Consider the following 13,916-nt stretch of genomic DNA (forward strand, 5'->3'; position numbering starts at 1 on the left):
GAAAACATAAATGGTTCATCATTAGAAGATACCCACTGAATAAAGAGAGAAAAGTTTTAATGAGAACTTGCCTTGAGCTGTCCATTGGAAATACGGCATCTGTGTGTGTGTGTGTGTGTGTGCGTGTGTGTGTGTGTGTGCATTTTATTGGAGAGCTAGAGGCATAGGCATCTTTGTGCAGATAAGAACAGGTTCCTTCCCTGGTGGGGAAGGAGGAGGGCTAGAGCCCCATGACCTCATATCTTGTCCGATGAGTGGAGTCTACATTTCATTCCCTACTTGTCTCCTTGTTTTCCCCTGCTTCTGTGCAGGTACAACTCACATAACTGTATTGGAGGCTCTGGGAGGTAAATTTCATTATATTTCAAACTCCACGATTCTCCATTCTTGAGGATATAGATATAGACATAAACAATTTTAGCCATAAAAACTTACTTCTCTATGGTTGGGTTTGTAGAATTTCTGTTAAGTCTTTACAATCTTAGAATTCTTACGTAAGGAAGGGGAGGCTAATCTATTTTATTTGTTTCTGCACTGATATTATGTGTAATCGTTTACTATTTGAGGCTGAGGGAAATATCAGCAATAACTGAGAAGCTACAGAGAAAGACTTTCTAAGTCAAGTCATGTGAGTTTTTTCAAAAGAATTAATAAGGTCAGAAATGAAGTGGCTGAATTTAAAACTAATCTTCAGAAGTTTGTAATTTATGAACATCTTAGAAGGAATGGGGGGAAAAAGGAGTGGGGGAGAAAAATAATTTCAACTCATTTGTTAGAACAAATAGATTTATGTCATGTACTTAAGGTCTAAGACTGTGTGACAGTCAGTTGCCCTTTGATAAATCACTGGACTCAGAAGTCAATGAAAAATGTCATCAAGTAGCACAAGTTTGGAGGAGAATATAAAGTTATCTGCCTTATAAATTTGATTTAATTTACAGATTAATAACCTCTTTTAGCACAGATCAAAAGGAATGTGTATACATGGCTCCTAGTAAACAATGAGAATGCACTTATTTCATTTCCTAAAACAGAACCATACAACACCTACAGGTCATGGGGTGAATGTAACCTTTGGTTTGATTGTAGTAGAAAATGTTCCAGAATTCAATACATGTTTACTTCTCCTGGTATTACAAGCCCAAAGGCCAATTATTTGTGAAATGCGAGAGACCCAAAGATGAAAAACAAAGGCAGTCATAGGATTGTAGATTATTCTAGCCTAAAGATCCATATAAATTATTTATTCAAACTCCTCTTTTTTTATAGTGAGGAATCTGAAGTCCAGAGAGACACAGTAATTTAAGAGGTGTCAGATCGTAAGGTTATTTGGTTGCAGATCTGGGATTGGAATTCATGGTTGATTCTTTTTCTATGACGCTCTTGGAATAAGGAAGCACCTCCATTAGTCTTTGATTAGTAAGCAGCATATCAGAGGCATAGCAAAAATGGAGCATTATCAGAGCCCAGTAGACTGGAGGAGGTAAATTCTGAGCAGATGTTTCTACTCAGGGGAAAGAACTGAGGACACTGAGTCTTGTGAGGGTAGGATCCCAGGAGTTGTATGTTCATCTGTGAAACAAGGCAGGTGTTAACATAAAACAACCCAATACCAGCAAATGTAAAACATAGACTAATTTACAGATAGCACCTTTGATAATCATTGGGAATGGAAGGCAGGGCCAGGACTAAGATGAGTCCAAGAGACACTTATGTTGGGCATAAAACTTAAGGAGATGCCAACAGATTCCATAATCAAGATAATATTTTACTGCAATACATTAAAAACATCAGTATTAATACAAAGAAATCCATGAGGAACAAAATGTAAAAATGTTAAATTAAGACAGGATCACTACTAGTGATTTTCCCTTCCATCTTGGGTTCTAATATGGCCCAACCCACGCACCACATTCTGATCTATCATACCCTTTGTCACCCCTTAACACCATTTTACTCATATTTCTCCAGACCCCATGGGTCTTTTCTCCATCTCCTTGCGCTCTTCCACTCTGTTCCCTTCCTTAACTCTATTTCCTTGTTCTTTATTCTTTAATTCTCTCCTCTTTTTTATTTTCCAGAGTTTATTTTTCATATTTTCTCTCTTTCTCTTGCTTGTCTTCCTTTTCCTTTTACAGTTACCTTGCATCTGTGCCCCTTTCTCTCTTCCTTAACAAAGCATTATAGAAAGCAGCTTGGTAGACTTTGTTACATGTGTTAACATACTACTGTTTAATTGTCCATATATAATCTCCCAAGGAAAATATCATATATTGTTCTTCTGATTTATGCCTCTCACTGAATCATTTTTGTAATTCATTCTGGACAAGTCACTCAACGTTTCTTTGCCTCCCTGTCCTCATCTAAGCAGCAGGATTATGTCTACCTCACAGGGTAACTGTGAAGATTAAGTGAGATAGTGGATACTAAGCACAGAAACAGTGAGTGACCACACCATATATGTGATTGACACCATATATGTGTCATCCTCATTATTGATATGATTATAATGTGTCATCCTCCTTATTTATATGATTATCATCATATTCTCAGTCCAGAGTTGATAAGACTTCTGTGTTACTCTACAAGATATAGTCATATAGAATAATTTATATTTCAGAAGCTCTTATTTTGCTGTTTTATCATACAATCAACTTTACATATCTTTATAAATGCTCTATTACTTTTCAAGGCAGTATCATGTGATTTAAATGTTTCTGGAACTATGTAGTGGGATTTGCTGAAATTAATACAGACAGTCAAGACTAAATCTGGAATGTGGTGGCTTCATTTTACATTATTCACAAAGGAAAATTTTTGCAATTACCTTGACTATCACTAACTTCTACATAAAATTGCCTTTACTTAAAACAAAGCAAATAAGACCCTGTAAAAAAAGAAAAACAAATGCTAAAATATAATTACTATGTTCTGAGGTAAACATACTGAAGTTAGTTAGTGATTAAATCTCCACACCAAAAATCTGGAAATTTCCTCTGTTGTTTAGGACATATTACCTGACAGTGATGTAAAGTTTAAAATTAAAATCATTGTGGAAGTTGAGAACATGAGGTGTCCAGAGAGATGGACAACTACTTTTTCTTTTTTTAAAAAAACACTTTATTTATTTACTTGAAGGTGGGGGAAGGAAAGACAGAGGGACAAGCAGACCCCCGCTGAATGTGGAGCCCATCCAGGACCCTGAGATCATGACCTGACCAGAAGGTAGGCACTTAACCGAATTGAGCCACTCGGACACCTCGACAACTACCCTTGCAAACAGGATGCCAGCACCAAAGTTTCTACACAGTATCTCCAGATAGGCCTTTGGGCGACTCTAAAACAACCCTTCACAACAAAAAGGCCTCAAATAGATTATGTAAGTGCTTTAAAAAAAAAAAAAAAAAAAAAAGGATTTCCTTTAGAAACCATTAACCAAACAAGCTTTTAAAATGTATACATTACCACTCTTTCTTGGTCTAGATTAGGTGAAAAAGTTAAATTTTAATTAGAAAAATAATTTTAAAAGCTAATAAAATAATGAGAGATGCACACAAAGATTCCTATGAGAGGATGCTCACTGAAGCATTTTTATAAGAAAAATACTGGAAACAACCTAATAAAGAGAGGTTAAGTAATGATATTTCCATAAGAGGCAATAAAATGCAACAATTAACAACTATATTCTAAAGCTGATGGGAGAAAATGATGACAACATAGTGAGAGTGGAAGAATAAATAAACAAATAAACATATATATATACATACAACATGATCTCAATTAATTAAAACTGGCTAAAACAGGCCAGAAGAAAATACACTGACAGACTCACAGTTTTATATCTGTATTAAAATATCTGTATTAAAAATAATATATTCTTCTGGTAACATTTTCATTAGGAAACAATTTAAATAAAATTATTTAAAATTCTCTATTTTATTATAATTTTATGCTTTTGATAACATTTTCCATGTATTTAAATTCTGCAACCCCAAGCTTCTCTCTAATTTTCAAAATAAATTTGGCCAGATCTTATCCATTATAAATAATCATATGTAAGAATCTCACCAGTTGAGTTTTCCTGAAGTTTTAAAGTTTGTCTTATCTGCTGTTGTGCTCTTCCTTTTGCTCCCAGTTGTATCATCCCAAGAACCAAAGTTGTTCCGAGGGGGGAAAATATAATGTTGTTCTCATGAGATAAACAAATAGTTTGATAAAGATCCACTGCAAATTCGACATTTCTTTGAACCAAGGGTCTTGAAGCTTGACTTCCAGAAAAAATCAATAGGAGACTCCACAACAAGATCTTATTCATTTTGACCTCTGTGCATTAATTCAAAATTCATTAGTTTTTCAAAATAATCAGAGTTTAACCAAAGTAAGTTCCAACATAAAACTTTCTAACTATTAGGACAGACTATTACAAGAAGATTCTCATGCCAATTTTCAGACTCAGCATCATCTATTAGGGGAAATAGGCCATGTGCTAATAGCATTATCATATTCTTTCAAGAACTAGTCCAAAATATAAAGCAGTCTTCTAAAATCAAAGGAGAACCTGTAATCCTGGGACACTATCAATAGCAATTCTATCTCTAAATAGCTATGTGATACTTTTTCCTATTTTTCCCATTGTTTTATTTTTTTTTTAAGATTTTATTTATTCATGAGAGATAGAGAAAAAGAAGCAGAGACACAGGTAGAGGAAGAAGCAGGCTCCATGCAGGGAGCCAGATGCGGGACTCGAACCCGGGACTCCAGGATCACGCCCCCGGCCGAAGGCAGACACTAAACCATTGAACCACCCAGGGATCCCCTTTCCCATTCTTTTAAATGGGATCACTTCTAGCTCTTTATCAAGGAAATCCTCTGTCTACACTACTCTAAAATGGTTTGTAGATCAAAAGAGAAACAATAAAAAAAAAAAGGAAGACACTCTACTGTGGTTTTGATCTATAATACTAGAAAGTCAATACTTTCTAAATTAGTTTGAGTAATCTGGCAAAGTCTTTGCAGTAGGAATTTTCACACTTTATGGAATCTCACTTCTGGAGGGCAAAATACCCCAAAATCCACCATGTACTTTATTCAAAGTGAGGAAAAACAAACTCAGAAAAATTGTAAAGAAACACAATTACAATCAAATATAACTGGTACAACAATAACAAAAGAAGAAAGCAATTTAAAAAAAATCAAAGAATAATTTGACTAACACATTTAAGAAAGTTACAATTGGAACCTTAAGCCAATTCACAACACTACTGACACCCTATGACAGTGCTCTCCACTAAAAGTACAGGAAATTCAGCCACCTGATTACATCTTAAGAATGAGTTTTGCAATATTATCACAGACCTCACAAAATGCTGACTCCGAAATCCTTATAAATTTTAGTAACACTAATTTTACCTTGCAAAAAATTCATTTTAGTAATCCTTAATAATTCCTAGATTAAAAGGTTACTAGGCAGTAACCATTTATTGAAGGTAAAGATGAAGGGCTCCAGAACAATGTATTGTCAGCCTTAAAAAATGAAGAACTATATTTCTAAAGTGTTCTGCAGACAACTAGAACGGTCAGCATGACCCATAAATGGGTTAAGAGTCACTATTAGATATAAAGCTTACTAATAGTCAAATATTCTCTAAAACTAAGATATGGAGTCATTAGCCAACTACTTCAAATTGCATTCTAATATTTGTAATTAAACTCTGTTTAGATATACAATTTGCAAAGGAAAAAGACCTCAAAATGCAATTGAAATAAATTGTTTTAAAAAAATTGTTTTGGCAAACTGCAAATATAGATATATACTATCAAACCATGTTTTATTGAGGATTAAATTAATACATAAGGTTGTGAGTCAGTGCAACAATAGTAACAGCCAGTGAGTAAGAAAAGTTTTATACATGAAATAAATTTCAGTGAATCATTTTCTAATCTATTCAATATCTCAGAAGATTTATGATTGAAAATATCAGTTTGTAGATATATAAGCAAAGCGTTATTAGTACTTTTAAGTCATCAAGTGGCAATTCATTAGGCACATCCTGATGCATTTTATTTGTATTAGAATAATAAACAATATTATGAAGGATACAATTTTTCCCCTATAGTAGAATCAGAGAGGCATCCTCTCATTATTATGAATGATCTTAATAATTAAAATTTACATTATTTGATCATCCAATTTTCCCAGAAAATTTCTAGGCATTAAATAAATTACAAGCTTACACCAAAAAAATTGTTTTAAAAATTCACTTACATCATTGGGTTTTGGATCTTATCTCATCAGGAAGCATGAAGTACTGGTGAACTAAACAACATTCTTATAAGAATCCGACCTTCAAATTTATAATTATGCCAGTTGAGGAGAATAAAAGTAATGTGTTAATTTGATAAATTTAAATAATATCTGTATCAAAGTGAATTGAAATACCATTCCCCTACTCTATTAAACACTCATGATCAATATTATTGCATATGTACTTTACTCAAAAGCTATTTAATTTTGAGGTACTTACCCAAAATTGGCTTCTGATTATTCACTGTAATGTTATATAACTATAATGTGCCTGCTGAGAAACACTAGTACATAAAATACCCAATCAGTCAAGGCCAGCTTTATTTATCTTGAACATTGTATGATTAATTCCTCTAAACCCAAAGCAGGTGTTCACTACATTTGTATAAAAGAACTAACATGACCAGGTTAATGATCAGTGATACAACTGGCAAGAATTGAGAAATAAAATGACAATAGAATTTTTAAAAATCATTAAACTTCTAAAATTTCATCCATTATTCCACTTCTTTTATATAGTAAGTAGAAACAGAATTTGGAAGAATGTACCAGGGCTTGTAAATTTGCTAGTAATTAGTTCTTTTTGTTTCTCACAGGACTCACACATCAGATTACCAGTGTATGCCATCATAAATATTTTAGAATGCCTATGAGAAAAAGGATAAAGCTAAATCAAGTCCAGAATGCACAGACAAATTGCTGCCGCATTTGCAGAGTTCTCAACAATTCATCAAATTATACAATAGTCACAGGAATTTCCTGTGGTTACATTTTAATTCTTAGCAAAAAGAGTGGATGTTGAAGAAATAAACTCCCTATGTTGAACAAAAAGACCAGATTAAGATTATTGATTTACCAAATTATATGAAGATAACACTATTAAACATAGCTAATTTGATAATAAACATCAGTGTTACTTTTATATGTTTTTAGACTTTTACTATGATTTTCTCTACTGACAGTTCATTAATAAAAAATGGACACATAATTTAATGGGTTTTGATCTCATTCTTCTAGTTCAAATCAATCACCTCAATGGCAATCAGATATTAAATACATTGTATTATTCATCAGTCATCTCTGAGAAGAGAAATGGAAAATTTGTTCCAGTTACTATTAAATATTCACTATTGATAACTAAATGTAATGTTATTTCTGATAAATTTATGAAAAAGAAATAAAATGAATGTAGATGACTTTAGAAGGAATTCATCAGGAAAACTTTCAAGAATGCTGTTAACCTCTTTCGGTGTCCTAATGGGGCTGGAGCTCGCTGACAGCCCTGATGATTGCCATAGGCCATAATCTCCTAATTCACTAAAATCCTTAATTGCCCATCTAGGCATCTCTAAATGTTTTCTAAATCTTGGGTTATAATATTACATATGCAAACTCATTTCCAGCTTTTAACTTAACACTATTAGAGATCATTTTCCAAAACAGTCATGCAGCACAAAAGCATGATCTTTCTTCTTACTCTACTATGCAATTCATAAATAATAAGTCTGAATGTCCAAGACTATCATTCAATCAATGCTTTTCTATCCCTGTGGTGACACCAGCAAACATCCATCACAAGTACTGTTGGCTACCAAATTATTATTTCTCCATATTACTCAGATCATAATGTGATTTATCCAGGAACAGGCCATTACTTTTCCTTCCAATGACAGAGACAGACACTCTGTCTTAGTAAAATCATTTAATGAAGTTGTTCTGTAAGGACCTTATGTTAGAGCAGTTCAAGCAGAATGTACATTTTTCTGTCTCTTGGGGAGTAAAAAAGAATAGCTATGAATTTCTTCTCCCTGGTTTAAGCTCTTTTAATAGATAATAAAGATACCACAATTGTCCATAAAATACTACTGCAGACTTTTTAAATATTTTCACAAATCTGTTCCTTCTACAACTCTATTTTATCCCTAGAGCGTCAGCAAAAAAAATTAAAAATTCATTAGTGAGAGCCAAACTGTCTTGGTATGAATTTGCACATTATCACTTCCCCACTGTAAAAAATAAACCTAGAATATGTATAAAAATAATAGCAAGAGGTTATGGGTTCAATATCATTATCTTTCTTAGGATTTTGTAGGTTTTTTAAAGTAAAAATGTGTTTAATTCCAAATTTTAAAAACATAAAAGCAACTCTTCTCATTAATGAAGGACTTAAAAGCTTAAAAGGTAATTCTTCTATTTGAGCATGGATTAGTTTCAGGCATTATTTTCCTCTGTCAGTTAGCTCCATGTATTTTGTGTGATAAAAAATGCTCTGAAAAGATAACATATTAAATTATATTTAGTGTAAATCTACATACTACAAAGTAGTCTATTGAAATTTCTGGCACATTCTATTTTAATGTGACAGTAGAAAAATGGATCTTAAATAATTGAACCTAAGTGTTAATTTCAGAAATAGCTTATAAAGTCTTCAGTTCTATTAACATTTGATAGGCGAGACCCTGCTACCTGCCTAGCACAATTAGATGCTATAAGACAGCAGAGTAAGACATAATAACTAAATGTCTTTTTATTTTTCCTTTTGTGTGCATTTTGGTTCCAAACCATTAGAAATAGTAACATTAAAAGAGACTTTCATACCTTTAAAAGCTCTATTCTCATTAAATATACTTGTGAGACAGCTCTTCTTAATTCCTTTCCCGGAAGAGGGCCTGAAGTTAATTAAAGATGGGATTAGGGTTACACACAAGCACAGTGCCTTGCACACTATAGAGAGAAGCCTGTCTATAGGAATGAGACTATTTCAGACTAGTCATTTCAAACAAAGTCATTTCCAAGGGTAAAAGAAGAGAAATACATCTAGCAAAAGAATTTCTAATTTATACCAGAAAAACTAGTGTGCTCATTCAACTTTGCTTAGTAAATCACTGCATTTTATGTGCCTTCATTCCAGAAAGCTGATGGCAGGAGAAGTGCATTCTATTATACATCTATATGTGTATACCTGGGGTCTGTAACACTCCCTTACATATGTCTTAAATAATTGGTTGGGTGGATGGATGGATGAATGGATAAATAGATGGACGGGTGGGTGTATGAATGGAGAGTAGAGCCTTTGAAAAGTATATGGTACCCATATTACATCTCTTGGACATCTTAATATTCCTCTACATTTCTGGAAATGTGGCTCAAATTTCATTCCACTGTACTGTCATCCATCTATGATTCATAAATCATATGCTTTAAGTTTGAAATGATGGATTATCTAATCAAACCTCCCAGCCAGTGCAAGAATTCTCTGCAATATCCCTGGGAGAGAGTTACTCAGCTTCTGCTAGAACATCTCAAGAAATCTTTTGTCCCAAGGCAACCTTTTTCTTTTTTAAAAAATAATTTACTTTGAAATACTTTCAAATTCACAGAAAAGTTGCTGTTAAATACAAAGAACTGTGTTTCCCCAGTTGTTAACATTCTTCGTAATATGTGCGTTCACTCTAATATCTGATCTTTCCCTATCTCATTCTCTCATATAGATATAAAAAATATATAAACTCAAATACATTATATACATGTATTAGATACACATTATGATTAGTATTTTCTGAATCATTCGTGAGCAAGCTACAAATATATATTTTTTAATCACTCAAACATTTCTCCCTTCCTCCCTTATTCCCTCCTTTTTATCTTTCTTTTTCTTCCACCCTCCCTCCTTTTCTCTGTCTCTATTTAAAACCATGAATTCATACTGGTATCTCTAAACCCAATCTAAGACCTCACAGTTCTTTCTAGTTTTCCTCCTTTGAAATTTTATAAATATCTTCATAAAACTGAGATACTTGCCTCTCATCCTCAATATATTCACTGATTTATTCATATACTTCCTCAGTATTGGTTTGCTCAGTGTAACCAACCTCCAACTATGGTGGCCATCTCCCCCACTTACCCTCTCTGCCTTTCTACCATGTAAATCCCCCTCCCACTGCCCAGTCGCCATACTCATGGATGCACAGAGCATATCTCTGAGGGGTCTTCTCTCAGTTGCTCTTTCTTCCTTTCACAGCCATGCAGCAGGCCTACTGCCAACTCCTCTGCACCAAGATGGGAAGGAGAGGGAAAATAAGAAATCTTCTTGTTTTAGTAGGTTTTAGGAAGTAGTTGTAAAATCTACCTTCTTAAAATTGTGTCCATTGGTTCTACTTCTACTCTTTTATCTTCAGGGAAGCTTTGAAGTATATGAGAATAGGTTATATGTCCCACAAATTCTCTTTCTTAAGCTAGACTTCCCCATTTCTTTACCTCTTCCTCTGAAACATGGTTTTCAGAACCTTTATCACTCTAATAGCATTCTCCAACATTTGTTGATTGATGCATTAAACTATATATTTCTTTTATATCTTTCCCATATGTGATTGTCATTCAATGGGGATAGAAAAGCAGTGTATATAGAAGTCACAATGCCTGACCAGGATGTACTTAAATGTAGGTGGAATAAGCAGTGTCTTCTGAAAACCTTTCCTTGGCCACTCTCTCTACCAACTAAAACATTTTCTTTGCTGATGCTGGAAATTCTACTGTTAGAGTTCATTCCATTGACTTTATACTAATAAGAAGTGAAGAGAAAGTTGAAGCGTAGAACCATGGTCTTTGGAGTAAAACAAGCCTGGTCTGCAATCTCAACTCTGCCATAGATAATTGGGCATTCTTCAAAAGGATGCAAAACTCAGATTTTAATCCTGTAATAGATATATGATTATTGTGAGGCGTAAACACAATGAAGTTTTGCAGTTGCTGAACAGAGTAGGTTCCTATATATTATTTCCCTTACTTGCATGTGTTGTTGCAAAATTCTTCTTAAAATACCAATATTTTTGCAAGAACTCTTTAAAATGCAAATGTGTAGTAAATAATTAAAGTTGTATGAATGAATTAATTGCTCCTATAGAACATACTAAATAAAGCAGCATAAGAATGTTGGTTACCTGGTATATGAGGATATTTATGAAGAAAAAATGGATCGGGGCACCTGGGTGGCTCCATGATTGAGCGTCTGCCTTTGGCTCAGGTCGTGATCCCAGGGTCCTAGGATTGAGTCCCATATCAGGCTCCCCTTAGGAAGCCTGCTTCTTCCTCTGCCTGTGTCTCTGCCTCTCTGTCTCTCATGAACAAATAAATAAATTTAAAAAATGGATCAAAGGGGCAGCCCCAGTGGCACAGCAGTTTAGCACTGCCTTCAGCCCAGGGTGTGATCCTGGAGACCCAGGATTGAGTCCCATGTCAGGCTCCCTGCATGGAACCTGCTTCTCCCTCTGCTTGTGTCTCTGCCTCTCTCTCTCTCTCTCTCTCTCTCTCTCTCTGTCATGAATAAATAATTAAATAAAATCTTTAAGAAAATAAAAAGTGGATCAAAAAAGTGAGGTATTGTGTTTCAGAACCAAATATTTCCTACCTGAGCATCTATGTAGAGTGGGTCCTAAATAGAGCCCCAGTCTCTTTGATTTTTTATTTCTAAGGCTATTACCTCTTTGTATGTGGTATGTCACTCAAGAATATGATAAAATAAAATATAAGAGTACAACATATGCAATAATTCCTCAATACATACATGGAAGAATGGATGTAAAGCTGTGGACATGAATAAGAAAAGCTGCTACTGACTGACAAGGTCAGTATCATTTAAAAGAGACTAGAGAGCCACCTGAGTGACCCAGTAGGTTAAAGTATCCGCCTTTGGCTCAGGTCATGATCTCAGGGCCCAGGGATTAAGCCCTGCATCAGGCTCTGTGCTCATCAAGGAGGAGTCCGCTTCTACCTCTGCCTTTCCATACCTTCCCCCTACCCCCAGCTGCTTGTGCTCTCTCTCTCTTTCTCTCAAGCAAACAAATAAAATCATTTTTAAAAATTAAATAAAAGAAACTAGAAAGTGTGTAAATAAGTGGAAATGGCTTACTTAGTTAAGTTTGTAGATAGTCACTATATTGGTGCTTTTCATATTTAATTTCAAGGTAGGTTTTACAATAAAAATTTATCAAAAACATTTGTCTGTAGAAGCAACCAGAAGTGCATCTGGTCAGAACACATTGTTCTGAAAATGTACATTTTTATATAAACCACTTGGGAATAAATGATACCAGTTGTTATTGTCCCTTCTTTAGTCCAATTTATCTTTTATTAAGAATATACAGAAAGTGAAAGGTGATAGATAAAAACAGCACTAAGACACCATCTGAAAACAAAACTTCCTGAAGTTTAAATGTAAAATAAAAGAAAGGCACAGAATTCTTGATTCCTTATCTGCATTTTATCTTCATACTTCATGTGACAATGAAATATTTATTTCTCTTTCAATTATAATTACTTCTTATTTCTTTTTATCTTCACTTCGCTACTTGTTTCTTGACATAATTGCTTGGCTCTTCGTTCACGATCCAGAATTTCTTTGGGGAACAGGTTTTTCTCATCAAATACAGCTTTCAAAGCTACAAAATGATGAAGAAAATGACACGGAAATTATACTTGGTAAGAGACCCAATTAAGTGAAATAGTGGGGAGAAAATTCTCGTTTCAATTCATCTGAAAATTTGTGTGTTTCTAAAACCAAGAGCGTATTCGGGGGAATTTTATCTTAGGCTCCTGTTATTCCTTCTACTTCAATTTAAATTAAAATGTTAAATTTTAACAGAGTTTGTTCTATTAATGTATTTATACCATGATAGAGATCCACCATTTCACAGTAGAAGACTAAAGAAGCTTGTGTTTTCCATTTTTGCTTTTTAATCTACTTAACAGCTATCAAAGACTCATAAAAAGCCAAGAACAAATTATTCTGTATTGAAATAAGACAATTAAAATAATCAAAACACAGTTTGACTGTCTGCATGACTAAACAAGTGCATCTGCAATCACGTCCTTGTAAGATACTTTGATCTGCAGGGATCTGTGGTTTCAGAAAAAAAGAGCCAAATTATCCCCATGAGTGGCTATATTATGCATCAGTGAGAAGTAGGAGGAAATTGTGCCATGCATTCAAGAAAATAATTTTGGCCTTTTGCTTAATTTTATCATTTCAACAAATGTTTACTGAATGTATATTATGCACAATGTTCTATGCTCAGACATAAATGGGGCACAAATATGACTAAGCCACAGGCTTTCTTCCAATTGGTAGAAAGTAGGAACAGTGCCCAAATAACCAAAATATCAAGTACAATAAGATACAGTTCTAAGAAAATATGAGCAACATAAATTTTGTTTAAACATATAAAGAGGTTATAGTAATATGCAGAAATCAGAGGAAAAGCTTTAAGAAGGGGATACTATTTGAGGTAGATATTGAAGTCCAGGTAGGATTTTAACTAATAATAAGGACTATGGAGGTGGGGAAGAGTTGGCAAGGGGAAAGGAAATATCAACTAGAGGGAAAAAAGTGAAAAAAAAATGTACGGAGAAACAAGAGCTACTATTCAGGTAATTCTGAATAATTCAGTACAATGTGACCAAAGTTCAAAATATATAGAGAATAAGGTTGGAACAGGACAAAAGAACACTTTAAATGCAAAGCCCAAGAAATATGAAATAAACTATATAAACACTGAACAACTTCACAGTGTAGTGCCATCTTTATATATTTGGACTGAAAAAAAAAAAGAACTCT

General features: G+C 34.0%; 2 protein-coding genes across 4 annotated transcripts in view; both read right to left on the bottom strand.

Annotated features, from left to right (window-relative positions):
- SERPINI2 (serpin family I member 2) overlaps window positions 1–6,677 on the bottom strand; it is a 32,918-nt gene extending 26,241 nt beyond the window's left edge. For 2 of the 3 annotated variants that reach the window (XM_035710406.2, XM_025425483.3), the window contains exons 1-2: window positions 6,525–6,677; window positions 4,069–4,323 (exon numbers count right to left, since the gene is read on the bottom strand). In XM_035710406.2, the coding sequence (XP_035566299.1) occupies window positions 4,069–4,315 (247 nt within the window). In that variant the 5' untranslated portion in view covers window positions 4,316–4,323; window positions 6,525–6,677. Of the gene's footprint in view, window positions 1–4,068; window positions 4,324–6,265; window positions 6,345–6,524 lie in introns of all 3 variants that reach the window. The other variant, XM_025425484.3, reaches the window with a different exon arrangement.
- Window positions 6,678–12,489: 5,812 nt separating this feature from the next.
- Window positions 12,490–13,916, bottom strand: part of WDR49 (WD repeat domain 49) — a 124,885-nt gene continuing 123,458 nt past the window's right edge. Inside the window, exon 18 of the mRNA XM_025425482.3 lies at window positions 12,490–12,741. Coding sequence (XP_025281267.3) covers window positions 12,617–12,741 — 125 coding nt within the window. The 3' untranslated portion in view covers window positions 12,490–12,616. The remainder of the gene's footprint in view (window positions 12,742–13,916) is intronic.

This window comes from Canis lupus, chromosome 34, assembly GCF_003254725.2.
Source record: "Canis lupus dingo isolate Sandy chromosome 34, ASM325472v2, whole genome shotgun sequence".
NCBI lineage: Eukaryota > Metazoa > Chordata > Mammalia > Carnivora > Canidae > Canis > Canis lupus.